Source organism: Lepisosteus platostomus, chromosome 3 (genome assembly GCF_059453375.1).
Source record: "Lepisosteus platostomus isolate fLepPlt1 chromosome 3, fLepPlt1.hap1, whole genome shotgun sequence".
NCBI classification, from domain to species: Eukaryota; Metazoa; Chordata; class Actinopteri; order Semionotiformes; family Lepisosteidae; genus Lepisosteus; species Lepisosteus platostomus.
This window is the reverse complement of record NC_142613.1, coordinates 58,101,560-58,121,279: the sequence shown is the minus strand read 5'-3', so window position 1 is coordinate 58,121,279 and position 19,720 is coordinate 58,101,560. Positions and strand designations below refer to the sequence as shown.

The window sequence follows — 19,720 nt, the reverse complement described above, 5'->3', positions numbered from 1 at the left end:
AAACACACACTTACAACAACAGAGTCCATTCTCCCTGAAGCCAATTAACCTCCCAGTATGTCTTTGGACTGTGGGATGAAACTGGAGAACTTAAAGGAAACTCATTTGAACACAGGGAGAACATACAAACTCCACACAGATAGCACCCAAGGAACTGAACCAATGGCCCCAGCACCACCTCAACACACTATACAACTGTTTCACTCCAAACATTGAATAATGGAATACTACCATGAACATTTTCATATGAAAGTGTACAGACATTATACAGTATTTGCTAACATATCCAAATCCCTTCAAAGTCAACTAAAAGAAGTTTAGTTACTGAAGTGAAAAACGTCTTGAGTAGAACAGAAAAGTATTTGATTTACACAATGTGTGGGTTAGTGTTGCACATTTCATTAAACTAGAATGCAAATTTATCAGAAACTTTAATGTTTGTGTAGTTTCTGTTTGATGCATTCAAAGAGACAAACCAATACTGGTAACTGGAAACTGGTAAATTTTCACAACAGACAAGTGTTTATGTAACATTTCAAGTATAAATAAGTATTAGAAAATCAATATATTGCCACACAAGGCAGCTTAAAATATGAATTAAAAAGTATTTGTGAATTTTGTCCTACAGTTGTCATTCAATATTCCATATTCTAACAACATAAGCCCAAATGTACATCCAAAAACGATTTAACTGAATTTATGAATGTATCTTAAAATATCAATTGCTAACATATTTAAATAAGTGATTATTTTATTTACATAGTTCAATTAATTTGTCCTCATAAATTTGAACAGCAGACATGTTTTCTTTCGAAGAAATATACTGTTTAGAATTAATTTCCTTTACTAAAACGTCGCGTTGGAAATGATAAATACCTTTGTTGGTATCATTGTTTAAATTTCTCATTTTTGAAGAAATCAGTTGTGCACCATATTTACATTCGTATTGATACATTATTTTAACTTTCAGTAGAACGTATTTAGATACATAACCTGGAAAACTTTTTTTATTGTTATTGCAGATGCCAATGTACCGTACAGTTTACTAATTGCATAGAGCATGTTTTAAGGATCCAAAAGTAAAGTTGCTACAACTGAATTCTTGAGGGGAGTTGGGATAGCATTAGGTCTCCTAGCAACTGGAAGAGCAGTGAAACATGGCGGAAGACAAGGATACCGCAGGTATTGTAGCACCACCACCGATCTTTAGTGTTTTGTTATAAAATACTTTCAAGCATGTAGCATGTTTGACCTTCTCCGAAAAATACATTTTTGATTAATTTTATAAATGTACAAATAAGTGTCTGCGAAAGACATGATAACGTAGGTCATGTAAATTCACATAAACGTTACCTGCAAACTTCACTAAGTAAAATCTTGTTTAGTAGTGTACTTATTTTTACTAAGCAAACCGTACTGAGTACTGTACCTATTTTAGGTATTTATTTATTTTAGGCACATTAGAAGGAACGTAAAAACGATTATGTTTTATCGTCTACCCCACACTCAACTTTCAAACTGTTGAGGGTCTATCAGTAGAAAGCAGTAGCAATAATTAGTCACATGTACAGTGTTGTTAATTTAATAGAAAGTTCGATTAGGTTCTATTTCGCGATGAAATGAGATGAACAACCAGCCATATGATTAAACCATATGATTACAGACATAAATCTTACGATTCCTTCAGTCGTTTTGCTTTTTGACTACTGTAGTCTGCATTGTTTAAACAAAAGTAGTTTATTATTTAAAATTACTCCTCTTCATATAACTGTAGTCATTTTGGTATGTATTATTGGACTTTGAAGGTTCTGTACTGCAGGTAGAACTGAAGACTACTTCAAATTAAAGCTTGTTGGCACATTTTATTTTTGCCTTTTAGACGCAATACTTGCTGCTGTTCAGAAAAAGATCAGCGGCGCTTTTGACGTGTTTGACCACGAGTCCAACAAGACGGTGGATGTGAGGTTTGGGCAACAAATAAACGATGCATTTTGCGAATTGCTTTTCTAATTTTTCAATGGAAAGAACCCATAGATCTCAGAGCGACAAAGGCAGATACAACATAGGTTTTATCTTTAAACGTTATGTTTACGTTTAGTTAAACGTGATGAATATTTGTTATAAAACAAAGTATTTTGTAATGACAAATGGGTATCGCCACACCAAGCTTTTTCCAAAGCAGGGGGTTACAGAGCTTCAGCCTTTCGGGGAAGTTCGCTCTAACATAAATTTAGTCTGTTTTATTAAATAATGTTATGAAACAGTCAGCCTGCTCGTGGGAATAGAACAGGCTTTAAACCACATACATCTTTTGCTGTTAGTTAACATTTTTGGTGCATATAAATTTCATTAACAAGCAAATGATTTGAGCTTTTTTTTTACATAAAGCTTTCACATACAGTATGCACATTTGTAAGAGGTGGGGGACATACCGTATCTATGATGGAAATGTCACAAAGCACGGGAGCGTTTTAGGTGCAGTATTCAACGCTCAATCGATTTTAACTAGACGTAAATAAATCGGTATCAACGTACTGTAGTACCTCACTTGTTACTCACCTGCGCTTTTCAACCAATGGGTGATTTAACACCGGCAAGGTTGTTAATTTATATAGTATAAGGATACGTTTTCAGTATCGTTATCACTCGTAATTATACACATTGTGACATTTTGTTTGATGTCATTTTAAATGAAATATGTTGGTGTTCATTTTATAAGAATAATTGAACAGGTACAGTATACTTCATTGCATTGGTGTATGATACATTTTAATCAGAATGCAGGTAGTAAAATCGCAATGTATCCTGTTTTTTGTAGTAAATATAATTCAGAGATTTGTAATATTTTGTTTACGTAGAGCAGATGTAGAGGTTTAAACAGATCTAATGTTTTTCATGAATTAATTCAGCATAATCTAAATGCAATATAATTTTAAAATGAGTGTTTTTGGAAACCTCATATGTTAACCAGTACTTAACCAATCTTGTGTGAAATTCTTATTCAAAATGCTTTGGAGAACACCCATTTTGTGTAACAAAACTAACAAATAATGTGTGTTAGTATTTAATATTTTCTTAAAATATTGTTTCTTTAAAAATAAATGTATTGTCTGCTTTGCATCCATTGCACATTTTAAATTATTCCATTGTTTTTGAAATTATACTGAGTTTTTTATATGTATGAACAGTAGGGCAATTCAGAAGTGATCTTGCAACCACTGTTACATTATGTCTTCCCACTGCTGGTATTGGTTAGTAAAGATAAAACAATTATTTTCACTCACATACACAGCATGGTGGTTAGCAGTACTGCTTTGTTGCTCCAAGGTTCTGAGTTGAATTTAATTTGGGAGCATCTGTCTGTGTGGAGTTTGCATGGTTCCTCCGTGTGCACTTTTTTGCAGAGTGTTCTGGTTTCCTCCCACCTTCCACCGTTCAGGTTGGGTTTCTCTGTCTGCACTATCTTGCAACTCCTGTTACAGTACAGTATGTCTTTCCACTGTTTGTGTTGGTTAGTAAAGATAAAACAACACATTTCCCCGCATATTGTAACATCCAAGCACTTAATAGCTGAATTGTTTCGATAACTAAAGTTCATTAAAACTTAGCAGTCATGCATATACTGTATGATTTAGCCGCAGGCTGTTTCCATAGAATGACGCCTCATGGGTTTGGTGCCTTCTCCATTTGAAGGCTGTATAGAAGTGATTCCCTTGCTGATTCTATTTTTTTTTTAGAATAACAGACAGTATGTTTCACATTTTTATGGTTCTGCATTCCTTTCTCGTGCATTTGCACTCTGCAGTTTCGTAGCCTCTGTTCGATTCTTGCAGTCTTATGTGCATGTCTCTGTTATTCCTTATAAAGGGAGGTTGGTACGATTATACGCTCACTTGGCTGCTTTCCTACAGAAGGGGAACTGCATGATATAATAGCAGAAGTAAGACGGTTTTCATGTTATTCAACAGTTTATCCCATTAACTATCAAGATGCTCCAGATAAATTGGAATTTTCACCACAACCTAAAGTAATGCCTGATCAGAGACATAAAAAACACTGTTAAAAAACTGCTACATTTTATGAATAGACGTAACTGTTGTAATAGTTAATGGTCTTTGTATTTCATTTTTACCCTTGGTCTCTATGTACACTATTCACACAGTGAAGAATCTTTAGTTTTATTATGCTTGTTGGATATTCTTATATTAAAATGTCATATAATTCTATTATGCTATTGCCTAAACCTTGTATTTATTACTGGTATGCCTGAAATATGCATTTTTCTTAGTATTCAGACATTAATTTCCCTTATTCATTACCATGTTGTTTTTTATCCAGATTTAATTTCCTTTTTTAGAAAACTCAGAAAACTTTAAAAGATATTCTGGAAGTATAAGGACAACATGCAGAAATTCATTAACTCATAAGTCACAAAATAGTCTCATGTCCATAGCTCTAACAACTATAACAAAGCAGGTCTTCAGTGAAAACAAAAGCAAGTAAAAAAAGCACTGACAAACAGTCTTAACATCTTCCTTGGTTCATAGAACCTGCTTACGTAACTAAAGCATCCATGATCCCTTAATTTTAAAGATTGCCTTCCACCCCTTCAGTCGTGAGTGACTAGAATAGACTGGGAATATAAAGTCTTTTATATTTTCTATAGGTAGAGGAGGAAGAACCTACAGGATACATTCGGTTTGAGAAATTCCTGCCAACGATGACAAAAGTGCTAATGGAGCGGAGGTGAGCAAATATATGGTTGTTGTTTGTCACGTTTTGCTAGATTGTTTTCCCTTGTTATGCAATACTGCCTTTCTATTTGCTTTTTAAAATTGGATATAGTAATATGGAATTGGATGTGGGTAATAATTGTATGAGATTTGTATGGGGGTAATTCATAAAACAGTAACAACATGTTCACAACCTCTCTTGGAGTCCCAGGAGCAGGTTTAAAGAGATGCTTCTACAGCGGGGCTCCTGAAGATTTTGCACAGATTTGCTTCCTTGTTGTCATCTTTGGAAGTCTTTTCAGGAGCTGCTCATTTCACAAAACAGCAAAAGAAGTATTATACAGAACACATACTCAAATGAAAGGCATAAGGGGTGAAACAATAGCAGTTTATACACCCAGAATGAGCCGATGCCTGAAGTTCACCATACAAATTATTGGAAGCTTTGTCCAGTTTTCTATGGGATTGGGTGGGGTCCTTTCAGTTAAAAGATCTTGGCAGGGCATCCAGGCAACTGTGTGGTGCATACTGTAGGTGTCGACTTCTTTGATGCTCCTGTTTTCAAGCACCCAGAAAAAAATGCTTTTTTAGGATGCTCAGATACAGTACTCATGCACCACACTAGGGTATCCACAGTGTTACAGTATTAAACCAATTATAATTGTATAAACATAAAGGGATGTTTTGTCCACTAGATCAGGTTGTGTGTCAGGTTACCACTAGGTTGCTTTGGGGTGGCTTTGGGAAAAAGACACCTATTAAGGTAAATGAAGCACAACTGGTATAGCTGAATAATTGGCATCCAGAAAGAGTGAGAGTCGAGAGAAGAGCAGAAGGAAAAACAGACTCCTTTAGCAGAAAGACTCCTTTAGCAGATCTTGCTTCTTGGTTGTTTGAAAAGGCAGCATCCTCTGGAATCTGATGTAGTCAGTTTAGGGATCCACCTAGTGGTGATAGACCAGCACAGGAGCATCTCTGGTGGACTCTCTCAGCAACTAGTGGGATGCAAATGTTATGGACAGGCCAAGCCCACTTTATTGTAGTCAGAATCCAGAGGAAGGATTAAGGCTTAACCTAAAGCGCTATCTGCTCAAGTGATCGCATTCTTGTTTTCTGGGGACTGTCATTTTACACACACTTGATCTTGATGATGAGAGCACCAGAAGGAGTTCCCAGTAGCAGCGGCTGAGCTCTGTAACAGTCTTGTGGCAGCAAAGCATTCTTGTTGACAGTACAGCTTAGACTATACTGAGGGACATCATAAGTGGTGGACAGGCGTTTGCCAGGTTCAGTGGAGTTGAAGTGTGCTGTCGAGAAGCAGGCCTGACCAGCTGATCCAGGGCTTATGGGAGGCGTTAGCAACTGAAGGAGAAGGGCAGTGCCTGGCAAGGCAGCAGCATATCATTTCCCTACAGATAAGATCATTTAGGTAGCAGAGCTGGAGCTTTGGGCACTTATGGATAGGGATGAAGTATGATGGGGAGTTGTGAATAGCATGAAATTGGGAATACAAATAATGGAGAGTTGAGGGTGCAAAGGAATAGTGACTTTGTGACTAGATTAAGTTTCTTTTAAGAAATAATGATTAGTGAAGTGTTGAAATGACTATGATTGGGCACCAAAGTGTAAACCTGTTTGAAAACTCCAGTGCCTAAAAAGAAGTGAATGATGAGTATAATGAGTGGGTCAAAACCTAAGAGAAGAAAACAGAAACAGAAGACCATGCAGACTTCCCTGAGAGGGGACCATTGAAAGATCTTAGAATCCCTAAGGGATTCTGCCCATGAGGTTTAATGATAGACCACTAAAAACACACTACATTAAGGTGACACATTTGCAGGGCTGCGATTATTGTTAATGTGCCATCTATTAAGTAGTTACATTGGGTCAAAGGCAGTTTGATTCGTTTAGTAATTCAGTAAGTCATTCAATTGACATCACAATTCACTTAATTGATTTAAAAGACTTTGTTCACCTGATTCATTTGAATCAAATATTTCTGTAGACAGGAGACTGGGGCAGTGAATTCACCTACACCGCTAGGGAATTGCTTCAATATATATAAATACTGGGCACAAAATATAAATATAGGCACAACCGTTACATACTGTAGTACACAGCATGCATTTATATAGGGTTTTGCATTTTTTACAACATCAACCTTAAAAATGCAATAGGCAGTCATTTTCTATACTAGTGCCAATTTCACTAAATTTACTCATTGCCCTCTAAATAAGGAATGTTTAAAACCATTATTAAGATGAATTATATTAATATATCTGTAATTATATACAATATATGTAATTATATGTAATTTCTATACATAAATACTGAATTTTACAAAACATTTTAGCAGAATTTAAAGTGTTACAAAAGCAAAGAGAGCAAAAAGCAAAAAAATAGGTTCCGAATCCAGAATCCTGGCTGTAAAATATAAAGTGATGGGAAGAATTAAGTATGAGTGGTTATCAGACATTTGCATTCCCTCGATCATTGCTGTGCTGTGCATAAAGTTAAACATTTTTCAGCTTTAGGATTTTGTCATTTTACCTAATGTACAAAGTTAAGTGGGCTATTATCATAAATACGTAATAGCATCTTCATTTGACAGATTAGTACTCTTAAGGTAACAATGCATAATACTGAGCGATTTTGTGACATTGGGAAAGAGTAGTAAGCTTTTACATGTAAAGAAATGGGAATAAAGTTAAAATAATGATAATTAAAGTATGTTTTGAATAGATGATTATGAATTAGTATTGAATAGTATAATTTGTATCTAGTATAACTGAATAGTAATTAATTTGAATAGTATATTTCTCCATTGAACCACCTCAATGTTACGGCACATTATTGCCAGTGGCATAAACAAAGTCACAGAGTCATCAGGTGGAAACTCTACCCTGCTATTTTCATTTGGAGCTGAAAATAATCTCAGTTTTTTAGGTGGTACAGTATATGCGCCTGACTCCAGAGCATTGCAACCAGAGCACTCCGTGTAAAAAAGAGATGACCTTAAATGTACTTTAAAAAAATGGAAACAGACAAATTGATGAAAGATTTGACAGAACCCAGTGGGAGGTGCACTTTAATTAGTGTTGCCTGTGGAAAAAATAATTTTGGGTTATTACACAGAAGTGAGTACTATCACAAAATATCACAATACAGTATACAGTATGTAAGTAAATCTATGGTAAAGTTATTTAAGAAGTTTCCTTCCTGTGAATTTAGATAGAAAACAAAACTTTGGACTACTAGAATTGGTGGATCACTTTTTTATTTGATTTTCATGTCTTAGATTTAACTTATTGAAAAATAGTCTGTCTAGGTTTCCACTGGGCACATCTCTTTAGGGTCGCCAGGTGACATTGACAAATTCGAAAACAGCGGTAACACTGTAATTTCTTGAAAGTAAGCATTTTAAGCTGGGGTTCCCACCCTTCCTTTGCACACAAGTATTTGTTTTTGTAAACAGCTTGGCATTAGAAAGGTGATCAACAGGTTATATTTCCTAAAAACAGTAAGCATAAGAAATGATAGTATCTCTAAACAGTAAACATAGTGTCAAATAACAATGTTGAATTTGCAACATTGTTAGTTGTGTGTCTGTTTTTGTTAAAACAAACACTCTAAATATATTTGTAATAAATTAATTTTCCTTATTCTTAAATTGGGTAATTTTAAATTTTCCCCTGATGTTCCAAATACCCAGTGTCAGACATCTGGTTGCATTTGAAATTGAATACCCCCTTATAGTGCTGCAGCCATCAAATAATAAAATCATCAAATTGCATATTTTTAGACAACTCACAATTAAAAAAAATTATCTTTTCTATTTTTGCATTGAATAAGGTCAATAATATAATTTCTATATGAAAAGGAAGCTCTGTATATGTAGCTCTTTTAATAAAAATCCTGTTACTGTAAGACATTTTGAATGTCCATATGGCTTGGACACTTGCTAGCTGATTTCTGATAATATGCCAAACAGTGTAATTGCCAAAGAGCATCACATTGTTTATTAGAAAATAATATTACTTCCTGTGACAATAAAGCTTATTTTTTTATCTTTAATGTGCTTTAAAATCAGATTACACCATATACGGTTCTTCAATAACTTGATTACATTAAAAAATAACCATACATAAATCAATACATATTTATTGTTCTATCATCCCAGTATGTGCACCTTTCTTGTAGCTGTATTAAAACAGTTTTAAAAGGTTGGATAATTTTAGCCAAACAAATTGCTAAAATTTGTTTTGTCAGCCTCATGACCAATAAGGTAAGTAATATCTCTGTACCATACATATGGTACAGAGATACACTGAGAAGTAGTACATTAACATATATGTATATTATACAATATTATAATTGTAAAAATAATCATTTTTACATTAATATGGCATGGTATTATTTCATCCCAAAGGCTCCCAAAGAGATTATACCACTGAATTTACCACTGAATTGCAGCATCCACCTGGTGATATATTACAGCCATTACGCATATGCAGACCCCACTACACAGCAGATCAGGTTGAGAAGTGAGAAATTGCCGGCTGAGGCACCGGTGAATTAAGGGGGAACTTAAATCAGTCTGAAGGAATTCACTTTCAACAGCACAATATCTCTTATCACTGTACTGGATGGTTCCAGAGGGAAGAATGTCACCTAGTCAACCACCAGCACCATTTACAGCATCAACCTGGTTTTCCTTGAAGGTGTCCCATTACAGTACTGACCAGGCCAAGCGTGGCTTAGCTTCTGAGATCTGATCAAATAATAATAATAATAATAATTAATAATTGCTTACACTTATATAGCACTTTTCTGGACACTCCACTCAAAGCGCTTTACAGGTAATGGGGACTCCCCTCCACCACCACCAATGTGCAGCATCCACCTGGATGATGCGACAGCAGCCATAGTGCACCAGAACGCTCACCACACATCAGCTATCAGTGGGGAGAAGAGCAGAGTAATGTAGCCAATTCATAGAGGGGGATTATTAGGAGGCCATGATTGGTAAGGGCCAATGGGAAATTTGGCCAGGACGCCAGGGTTACACCCCTACTCTTTTCGAGAAACACCCTGGGATTTTTAATGACCACATAGAGTCAGGACCTCGGTTTTACGTCTCATCCGAAAGGACGGCACCTGTTTACAGTATAGTGTCCCCGTCAGTATACTGGGGCATTAGGACCCACATGGACTGCAGGGTGAGCACCCCCTGCTGGCCCCACTAACGCCTCTTCCAGCAGCTAGGTGGTAGTGCTGCTATCCATGATGTATACTGATACACAATTAAAATGTTTTGCATCAGTACCTCAATGGGAACACATTTTATTTTAACTAATTTAATATATTTAATTAAATACGTACATTTTTAATGTATTTTAATGAAGTGGGATGTATTTTTCCTTGAGACAACAGAATACTGAGCTCAAGTCAAATTTATTCATAGAAACACTAGTTGCTCATAATTTGGAATTTCGGTTTAGTTCAGGATACCAAAATTAGATGATTAAAAATCTGTCTAAACAGCTATCCAGAAAGACGTGATATTAATTAACTCAAGAACAGAGAGTGAGGCATATACCACTTGAGTAATGAATATCCCCTGGTTGCTGTTGGCATGAGTGAAGGCAATCTGTCAGTGAGAGAAGTTGCCGAGAGAGCGAGTTAAGCTACTTCAACAGTTGTGACAACTATAGTGGGGAGATGGTTTCTGGTGGCTGGTAAACCAGTAAAAAATCATGGAGATTGTACCCATGAGTGTAAATATGCCCCCCATTGTTTTGTTAAGCCCAACTATAACCCTTCTCCCCCCACCCCTTCCAAATATGTGGATGGTGTCATCAGCATTTGTTTACAGACTAGCGCTGAAAAACCAGGTCTGGACTACATCCTGGAAAACAGAGAGTCCTGACCTGGAACAATTGCCCTGGACTGTTATATCTGATACACCTGTGCAATTGTTTTCAATCAGCAGTGGCTACAGCAGGATCCGTTCCAAGAAGAAATAACCCACACTGCAGCAAAAAAAAATTATTGCTCGCCATCTGTGTGAAAATTATCAGCATGCGTGGAGGCTGTTCGGGAGAAATGTTGACAGCAGAGTGATAAAATCACTGTATTCTATGAGCTAGAGAACAGATTTGGTGTTGGTGTGTTTTATTCACTGTAGAATGCCATTTTGCCCTTGACAGACATGAAAGAAGGCAAATAACGTGTGGAGATGTCTTAGTGAGTGCTATGTTGACTGTTGTGCAGCTCACGTCAACTGGTGGGGAGGTGGAAGTGTGATGAGAAGGAAGGAAATCATCTTTAACACAAAAATGCCTTTGGTTCAGATTGAAGCTGATCTAATGTAACAGCTCAGTGACAGCCAGGTTAACAAAGTCCTTGAGCCAATAATTTTTGTATAAAATAAACTGGAAGTGTTGAGATTCCAGCATGATAGTACAGGGCAACACAGTACTGTGGCTACAATGGCACAGCTGCAATAAAACAATGATGAGGATTTGTTTGCCAGTGCAACCAATGGAAACAACTGTGACCAGCCATTACTCGCCACGTGGCTGAAGGCTATACAGGAAAATGGCACAACATACTATATCAAGGCAGTCTGTTCAGAGGCTTATCATGTCTGTGTTATCAGTGCACCCAGCGTTAGGTCAATGCTCAGAGAGGTACTGACACTAGATTTGAAATGTTTTCAATATGACAATACACTGCAGTGTTCACACTGAAGACTTATTAGGATTATTTCATGGGTTTTTTCATGTTTGATGTGATAGTGTTTAATATCAGCTGTATGTTAAATATATTTAATTAAAACAGCTACACCTGTGTGTTGTATTGCTTTTGTACATCAGTATATGTTAGCTGTCCACACTTAATAATGGAATATAGTAGTCTGTTTTAAGATAAAACAACCCAATACAGTACACTATAAACTTTTGATAAAAGTGTCTGTCAGAAAATAAGTTTTCCACCATGCTCCAGTGATAGTTTAACACCAGGCAATTTTTCAAATTCAGTGTTAATCTTAATAATATTTACTTTAAATTGATATTTTTGAATAATTAACATGAAGTAGCACTGTGTCCATCCAACCATGTTCAGTACATGTTTTATCCTTAGAGGGTCACTGTGGGCTGGAGCACAACACAGCAGGCACCAGACTTAACTACACCCAGGATCAGGCACCAGTCCATCTGGTACCACTAGTCTTGGGCTCACACATATGCATTCACTTACATACACTCATGTGAGAGGCATAAGCACAGGTACACAGGAGACCATTTGGCCTGTCTGGCTATTTCGTTTTTTCAATTGATAGGAGGTTCCTCCATTCTCCCACAAATAGAAACAATGAATTGCTGAGCTTTTCAGAGACTGCAGTTAACCAAGACAGTATGACAGCATGCTGTGGGTGGACACTGGAGCACCAAAATATAACGCACGATGACACAGGGAGAACTTGCAAACTGGTGGCAGACTGAGCCAGGTCTGAGTGAAATCTGGAGCTGTGCAAAGGGATATTCTGCAACACTGTTAGAATAACAATGCAGTGTAGTTAGAATAAGCTACTGGTCTACATGGTGTATATTTAGGGACTGATTTTAAGCATATTCATTTTATTAGTATTAATTACTAATTTTCTTAATGTTACTTTGGAGGCACAGTAAACATTTAATTTTGTATATTGATACTCCCTGTGTCTTTTCTCATGGCATTTAACCTCGGTTAACAGTATTTGAAATTGTAGTCCCACAGATGTGTCATCTATACCGAAAATCTTGTGTACTGTATGTTCAGGAAAATGGGCTCCAGTAATTTGTAACGTAGTGTGCAAGTTGGTGCTTTACACACCTATATGTCTTACACACATCTGAAAGTACAGAACTATCTACGAACAGGCAACAGTCCAATTCAATTCTATCAAGTTGTGAAGTATTTAGTCAAATAAAATTTGGTTCAAAACCTAAAATTGGATAGAATGGAAAATGAGGACATCCGACAAGCCACAAAAGAGGTGCAACACCCTTTTCTGTTTCTTTTCCTAGGAATTCCCAGAACTTGTTGGAATGGTTTGCCAGGAAAAACGCACTCTTGAAAGTGGGCTCTTGGACAAAAACCCATTGTTATGCGTCTACTGTTAAAGCCTCCGTTTCTTCCTTTTCTGGCTACTTTTGTCACTTCAGTTTCTAGAATTAAAGATTTCTTGAAAGTTAAAATGTGCTAGTTTTTAAGCACTTTTGGAAATAAATGAAGGAGGAGCAGTACATCTATCAGGTTTATTTATTTGGATAAATAAACAATTACTTCTATAAATATGCATTCAGGTGAATGGTAAGAGAAAGTATGTTACCCTTTTGACGAAGAATCTTCTAATTAGTTTAATGTTTAATTTACCATGTTTAAAAGTTCCTTTTGCTTTATAGATAAAAACAGCACAGCATCTCTGTGGAAAAACAAGAAACGTTTTTAAGCCACCTTCAACCAACACCCTTTTGTGAAAACTGATTGGAGGCTGGGGTGGCACGGTGGTGCTGTTGTTAGCACTGGGACCCAGGGTCAGTTCCTGGGGTTTCCTTCAGCTGCACCAGTTTCTTCTCACAGTCCAAAGACATACTGGTGGGTTAATTGGCTTCTGGGAAAATTGGCCATGGTGTGAGTTTGTGCGTGTCTGTGAATGCTTTGCAAATGACTGGTATCCCGGCCAGGGTCAGGTATCCTTGCTCCTGTTGCCTGCAGGATAGGCTGTGGCTCTATCGTGAGCCCATATTTTGATAAAGCAGTTAGAAAATGGATGGATGGAGATTGGAGGTTGTCTCTGGAATTTCCAGCATGTTTACTGAAGGAAAAGCCACAATGAAATGGTGACAACCCTTAATGTATCTGAATGTACCTGTTACTTATGGAAAATAACTTTCAAGGTGTACTTTTTACTCACAACAGTTAATACAAGAGTTAAAATGTATTTTTTTAGAATATAAAACTAAAACCAGGAAAAGGTGTATTTTTACAATGTGGTAATATTCCATTACTCTGATTGAGCCATCTCCATACATACTGGTTTATTCAGAAACTTTTGTGTTTATGTTTGATAAAGTAAGAAAGGAAAATCAGAGAGCTTGAGATATTGTTTTTAAAAGAAAATCCTTGCATAGTACAAATTATTACACAGCATATACCTCTAAATGTCTTAACTAATTTTGAATATGCTTTTTGCAGATTCATTTTTAGAACTTAGAACAAATTATAGGTCAGAAACAAATTAAATTATGTTTTTTTTCATAACATATCATGCTCACTATAACCTGATTATAGATAAATATTACTGACAATAATGGTCCGTCCATTGACTTAATAAGTTAGTTCCTTAGACAGTAGATAGGTTGAGGTGTTGTTGACATTTGTTCCTTGAGGCTTTAAATGAGTTTTAAGTTATAATGATCACTGACAGTTATCATGCTTAATTAAGTGTTTAATATAATAGGATTATTTTTATATTATCATTATATTTACATAGTTTTTCTTAATATAATGTAATATTCTTGTCACAGAAAATGAGAACAAATTCCGTATTAGCTATTTCTTCAGACTGATTTGCTATGAGTACTATATATTATTAAAACAAATGAGAAATATAAGCAACATCCATCATTCTTTATAATCTGCAGGTACAGACCTATTTCTGAAGATACTCTCCTGCGAGCTTTCGAGGTAGGTATACATTCTCTTGGGAATACTTCATTTGAGTGAATTATGTATCTTTACCTTATGGTGACATGGTGAGCACAGCTGCCTCACAGCTGGGTTCCAGCTGGGATCCTGGGTTCCATTCTAAACTGGGATAACTTTATTCAGTATTATATTATTATAATTAGTTGAAATTATTAAAAAATTAGGCTTTGCTACATTCAAAACATCAATAGTGAATTATATGTGAAGGGTGAATATTTGTTAATAGGATGATTTGTTCTTTACCACTATAAAAGCATGCAATGCACACAGTGTTTTGATTTAAGTATTCTCAGTGACATTCTATTGCTTAATATTCTCCTTTGTCAGATATAATCTGAACACAGTAACAAAATATAATTTTTACTATTTCTTTTACCCTCTGGACAAAGACTTAACTGCCTCTGTTAAGGCATGATTTCCCATTAGTGGATTATATTCACATACCACAAAATGAAATCAGAATTGGTTGATGTTGCCAATGTAAAATTTTCTTTGATATAGATTTTGACTTGTTTGTTTATGTTTTCCCCTTAGGTTTTAGATCATGATAGAAAAGGATACCTTGATCCTGAAGAACTCACAAAATTCATGTCTGAAGAAGGTAATTTTGCTTATATGAAGCCTTATTGTTCTTAACTTTACCTGTGAAAACTTACTACAGTCAAAGCCACTTAGATTTCCAAATGGCTAAAACGTATTCTTTTGCCACCTTGTGGTTATTGTGCTCCACAACACCTCTTTAAATATTTTGTTTGTGGTTTATTACGGGTTTTTGTTTTGTAGATGTTACTTTTAATTGTAATTCAACCACAGAACCAAACTGGATTCAAAAAATGATTTAAGACGAATGACCTTTTTAAAGTAACACGGGGGTGATTGAAGGTTTCTTTCTATTTGACACCAGCTTGAATGTTTTGAGACCGGATTTCGTGATTAGGATTTGTTTGCAATTTTACATGTGTGTGAAAGGTTGAGTTATTAAAACATTGTAATTAGTTGTGTAAGCTGCATGGAATCGCATGAAACCACAAAGGGTTGTACGCATATCAAGCTAAGCAGTCATGTTGTCAAAGCCAATACCTTGAATTATTTCAGGAAATGGCTAGATCAATTAGCTACTAATTAACAAATAGACAAATGGTCCAAATAGCATCTGGTTTATGTTTGACTATTCATTCTGAAGAAGTCTATTGGGCAGATTTCATCAGTACCTTTGAATATTTTGAGTACTATAGGCAAGTCCACTTGTAATCATCTCTGTTCTCTGTTGAGGTCTTCAGCCTTTTGATTTTGTTCTGAAGCTTCAGAACAGGTTCATTAGAGAGTTCATTAGAGTAAAGAAAAGCAGAGTTATTAGCTACTTCAAGTGTTTTGCTAATGATTTTAACTAGTGTGAGGACTGACTTCTATGCAATGCTGAGTACCAGTCACAAGTTTTATATAGTCTCAATCATAAATCACAGTATACAGTATGTACTATATCAATTGAGTAAAAATTGGATGGTTCTTGTAACCCTAGCCCTAGATTGGCCTGAAAAGCATGCTCTTTTAAATATCAATTTTAACAGAATTTTTGCATGAATTTGTATATTTAAGGCTCATATTTTGTGGTTTGAGAGATATTTTCAAATCTAATATATGTAGGCCTTTCAGAGAAAGATTATCTCAGTTTAAACCCCAGCTAGGGTTAGGGTTAGAATACCCACAGTAAGTTTCCCACAGGACATTTATTGACCTTATGGCTTTACTTTGGGGCAAAAGTGAACTTCTTGAAGAGTGATACTTTTCACTCATGACAATGTTTTTTCTTTTTTGGATATATTTGGCTGTTTATATTGTACTACACATTTTAACAATGGCATTCCAAAAGTGAGTCAAATTAAAAGTGTTAAGAAAACTCATTTCATTATGTAAACTCTCTCTTTTTAGTCATTTCAAGTGGAAACAGAAGTATAATCGGAGTCAAAATTGAATGGTACACCTGAAGAAGGCTCCAAAGCCGAAACGTTCATTTTCTCTCTTCTCTTTTCAGCATGGAATAAACCTATTACTTGTTCCTTTGCAGACTACGCATGCTGACGCAGCTACCCACTTTAACCCTAGACTAGCCTGAAAAGCAGGCTCGAGTACTGTACAAACAGGGAGTTTATGCATGCATCTCTCTCTGTACTTTCTCAGTCCATCAGCAGACTCCTTCACAATAACTCATTCATGAGCTCAGTCATATAGCAGTCCTACACTAGGATTACTGCGACCTTACTGCAAGGATTACTTGCTTCTAAATCAGACTGGAGAAGAAAGGTCTGTCTGTTTTTAGGTCTTCCCTAAATGATGCCTAGCAGATGCTGTTCACAAGCCTGTAGATGAACAGTCAGCCCTACTACAAACGCTCAAAACGTTGTCCTGCTGCCTACATATAATGAAGTGCTTTTGTTTACCATCAGAATAACAAGCAACATAAACAAGATGAACCATCTACTGTATGTAGGTGCTAAACTATCATAAACATATTAGAGACTCATTGTAAAGATTAACAGACTCTTACAGCAAAACAGAATGAGATAGTAGGAACAGTGTTTTGTAGGTTTAGAGGGCTGTTAAACCAGGCTACCAGCAGACGCTGATATCTTTTACAAACCCTAAGTATGTACAATAGTTCTACTAAGAACTACTGTATATATTTATGTATATCTACCACTGTGAGGCACTATGGAGCTTTTGAAATGATGAATGACTGTATACAGTGGGAATATTGGATGGACATGTCTCCACTTACTTGTTATCCCTATGTGTTACTGTGCATGACTCTTACCAGTAAAGCGAAGTCTTTAAAAATTGTAAATCCAAAGTGAGTGGATGTACTGTATAATAAAAATAATTGGTGATTCCCTATTTGACCATGCCTTAGAGGTAAGTGGTTAGTCTGTAGCATTTTGCCATGAATAACATTTATGACATTTTAAAATATTTTCCTTATGTGTATACAAATGTTAGACATTTCTATATATATATTTTTTAGTTGTCTATGATTAAGCAAATCCAGGAACTCTCTTTGTGCAGGTCTTTGTAGAGCTGTCTGTAATTGTAATTGTCAAACAATATCTTGGTTGTCAAAAAAACATCATTATGGGTTATGATCTGTAATTTTCTAACAATGGCTCAGAAGTTGCTGAGGCTATAGAGCTTGTTTTTTTTACCAACACACACCTCTTGACAGGAGTGTGTAAGAACCCATATGCTCTGTGACATGCTTTCACTGATTGGAGAATATCTCTTTTCAATGTCAATGAAAGTTATCACACTCTGTCAATGATGTCAACCTTTTCTGAACAGAAAACATTTGCAAGAATTATCTAAAACTACTTCATTGGAAGACAGAGAGTGCTATTAATAAAACATTTACCAGCACACCGCATTTTTCCACCTGTTTTTTTTCATTGATAAGCAAACAAGGTTTTTATTCATTATTTGAATGTTTTATTCTTCGTACATGACATACAGTAATCAGAGAAAATACGCATGCATTTATCTATCCAGTAACTTTAACAGCGGAGCTGACAGAAGAATTGAACTGTTCTATCATTGTTGCTTAAAATTCCAAACTGCTTTTCTTAAACTTCATACAGTAACTTCTTTGCTTAATATCCTGTGAATAAAACAGAGCTTTGTTTTAATGTAATTATAAAAAATAATGTAATTTGTGTCTTATTTTCTCTTAATTGCATAATCATGGGTTGAATACAAACATTTAAATTTTTTAGATACATTTGATGAAAGAATTTGGTGAATTGTGAAGTATGATAAACACTTTTCAAAGCAAAACTGTAGAAGAATGAGATGAAAAAAAATCCCAAAATGACATTTAATGATATTAATTTATTTAATATGGAACATCATTCTCTAACCTCATGCTAACTTCATGCTGCATGCTACGTCAGGTAACGTAACCTAGGAATGCACACTTTTAACTTATTAAACGGTTTCTTTAAACAGTTTAATATTTTAAAGTATCTGCCTTGTTTCTTCAATACTCCATACAAACATAAGAACTTAAGAAGGTTTGCAGTTTAGACCTGTTGGTGATGGAATCACCTTCAATAATATGGTTGGTTAGCTTGTCCCATACCCCCATAACACTGTGTGCAAGGAATTTCTTAGTTTTAAATTAACTTTTTCGTGGTTTCCATTTGTGTTCAATCATGATTCTAAATAAACTTGAGTAGTAAAGAATTAACTTTGTCAATGCTTTTAAGGATCTTGAATACTTGAATTAGATCCTCTTGTAGTCTGTCTGTTCAGGACTAGTAACATGCAGTTTTTTAGCTTGTGATGATAGCATATTACTCTGAACAGGTAATGTACCTGGCTGCTCTTTTTTGGACTGATTTTAGAGAACAGCTTCTCTTTGTATCATGCTGACCAGAAATAATCACAATATTCTAAATTAGGTCTTACTAGTGCATTGTACAATTATAACCTGAGATTGATTTACATTCTACACTTGTATCTCTATATCATATTTCTATTTTTATTTATTATTGCTTCCCCACAGTGTGTAGAACACTGAAATGATATGTCCAAATAAATGCCAGAGTTGTTTTAAATAGGTTCTCCAAGGTCTTTTTCTTATTTTGAAGGTGGGTCTGATAAGGGGGTTCATTTTAAAGTTAAGGACAACCAAATGGTAAAGCTATCACACAGCCAAAGGCTGTGTTCAATTATGCATTGTAGCAGCGGTGACGTTTGCCTCTTCTTTTTTCCAGGAGAGCCATTCACACAGGAGGAAATGGAGGAGATGCTTTCTGCTGCTGTTGATCCAGACAAAAATGTGATTTTTTACAAAGACTTTGTGGGAATGATGACCATAGAAGACAACTGAAGATTTAAAGTTTTAAAACTAGTTTTATGACATACATGACAGATATAACATTTTTATGAGACCTAGAATGGCACAGAACATTTCAGTTCTTACTAACCTGAATAAAAGCCTTATTCTGCCTTGCTCTGAACACAGTTTCTTGCTTGATTCATGTTGTATTGTTTGTGCTTTTGTGTCATTAATTCATATTTCATATTCACAACACCCTACTATATTTCTAATATAAAACTTTTGTCTTCAACAGTGAGCTGAAATTCAATAGTCAATATGCAACCTCCTGAAAGTAGGAGGTGAAAGAGCTGAAAACAGCCAAATAGGTCAAATGAATTCTATTATTGAGTCAAGTAAAGGT

At 35.6% G+C, this 19,720-nt stretch overlaps 1 protein-coding gene across 2 annotated transcripts; it reads left to right on the top strand.

The window, feature by feature from the left end:
• Nucleotides 1–771: 771 nt before the first annotated feature.
• On the top strand, nucleotides 772–19,498 carry drc8 (dynein regulatory complex subunit 8). 2 transcript variants are annotated; one of them, XM_088626179.1, is made up of 7 exons: nucleotides 955–1,182; nucleotides 1,880–1,964; nucleotides 3,868–3,940; nucleotides 4,667–4,746; nucleotides 14,426–14,468; nucleotides 15,024–15,090; nucleotides 19,253–19,498. In XM_088626179.1, the coding sequence occupies exons 1-7, from the start codon at nucleotides 1,158–1,160 to the stop codon at nucleotides 19,366–19,368; spliced, it is 489 nt and encodes a 162-aa protein (XP_088482305.1). In that variant the 5' UTR covers nucleotides 955–1,157; the 3' UTR covers nucleotides 19,369–19,498. The 2 variants fall into 2 exon arrangements, with proteins under 2 accessions (XP_088482306.1, XP_088482305.1); XM_088626180.1 differs by lacking the exon at nucleotides 3,868–3,940 and having other exon boundaries at nucleotides 772–1,182; nucleotides 1,880–1,959.
• Nucleotides 19,499–19,720: the final 222 nt, after the last annotated feature.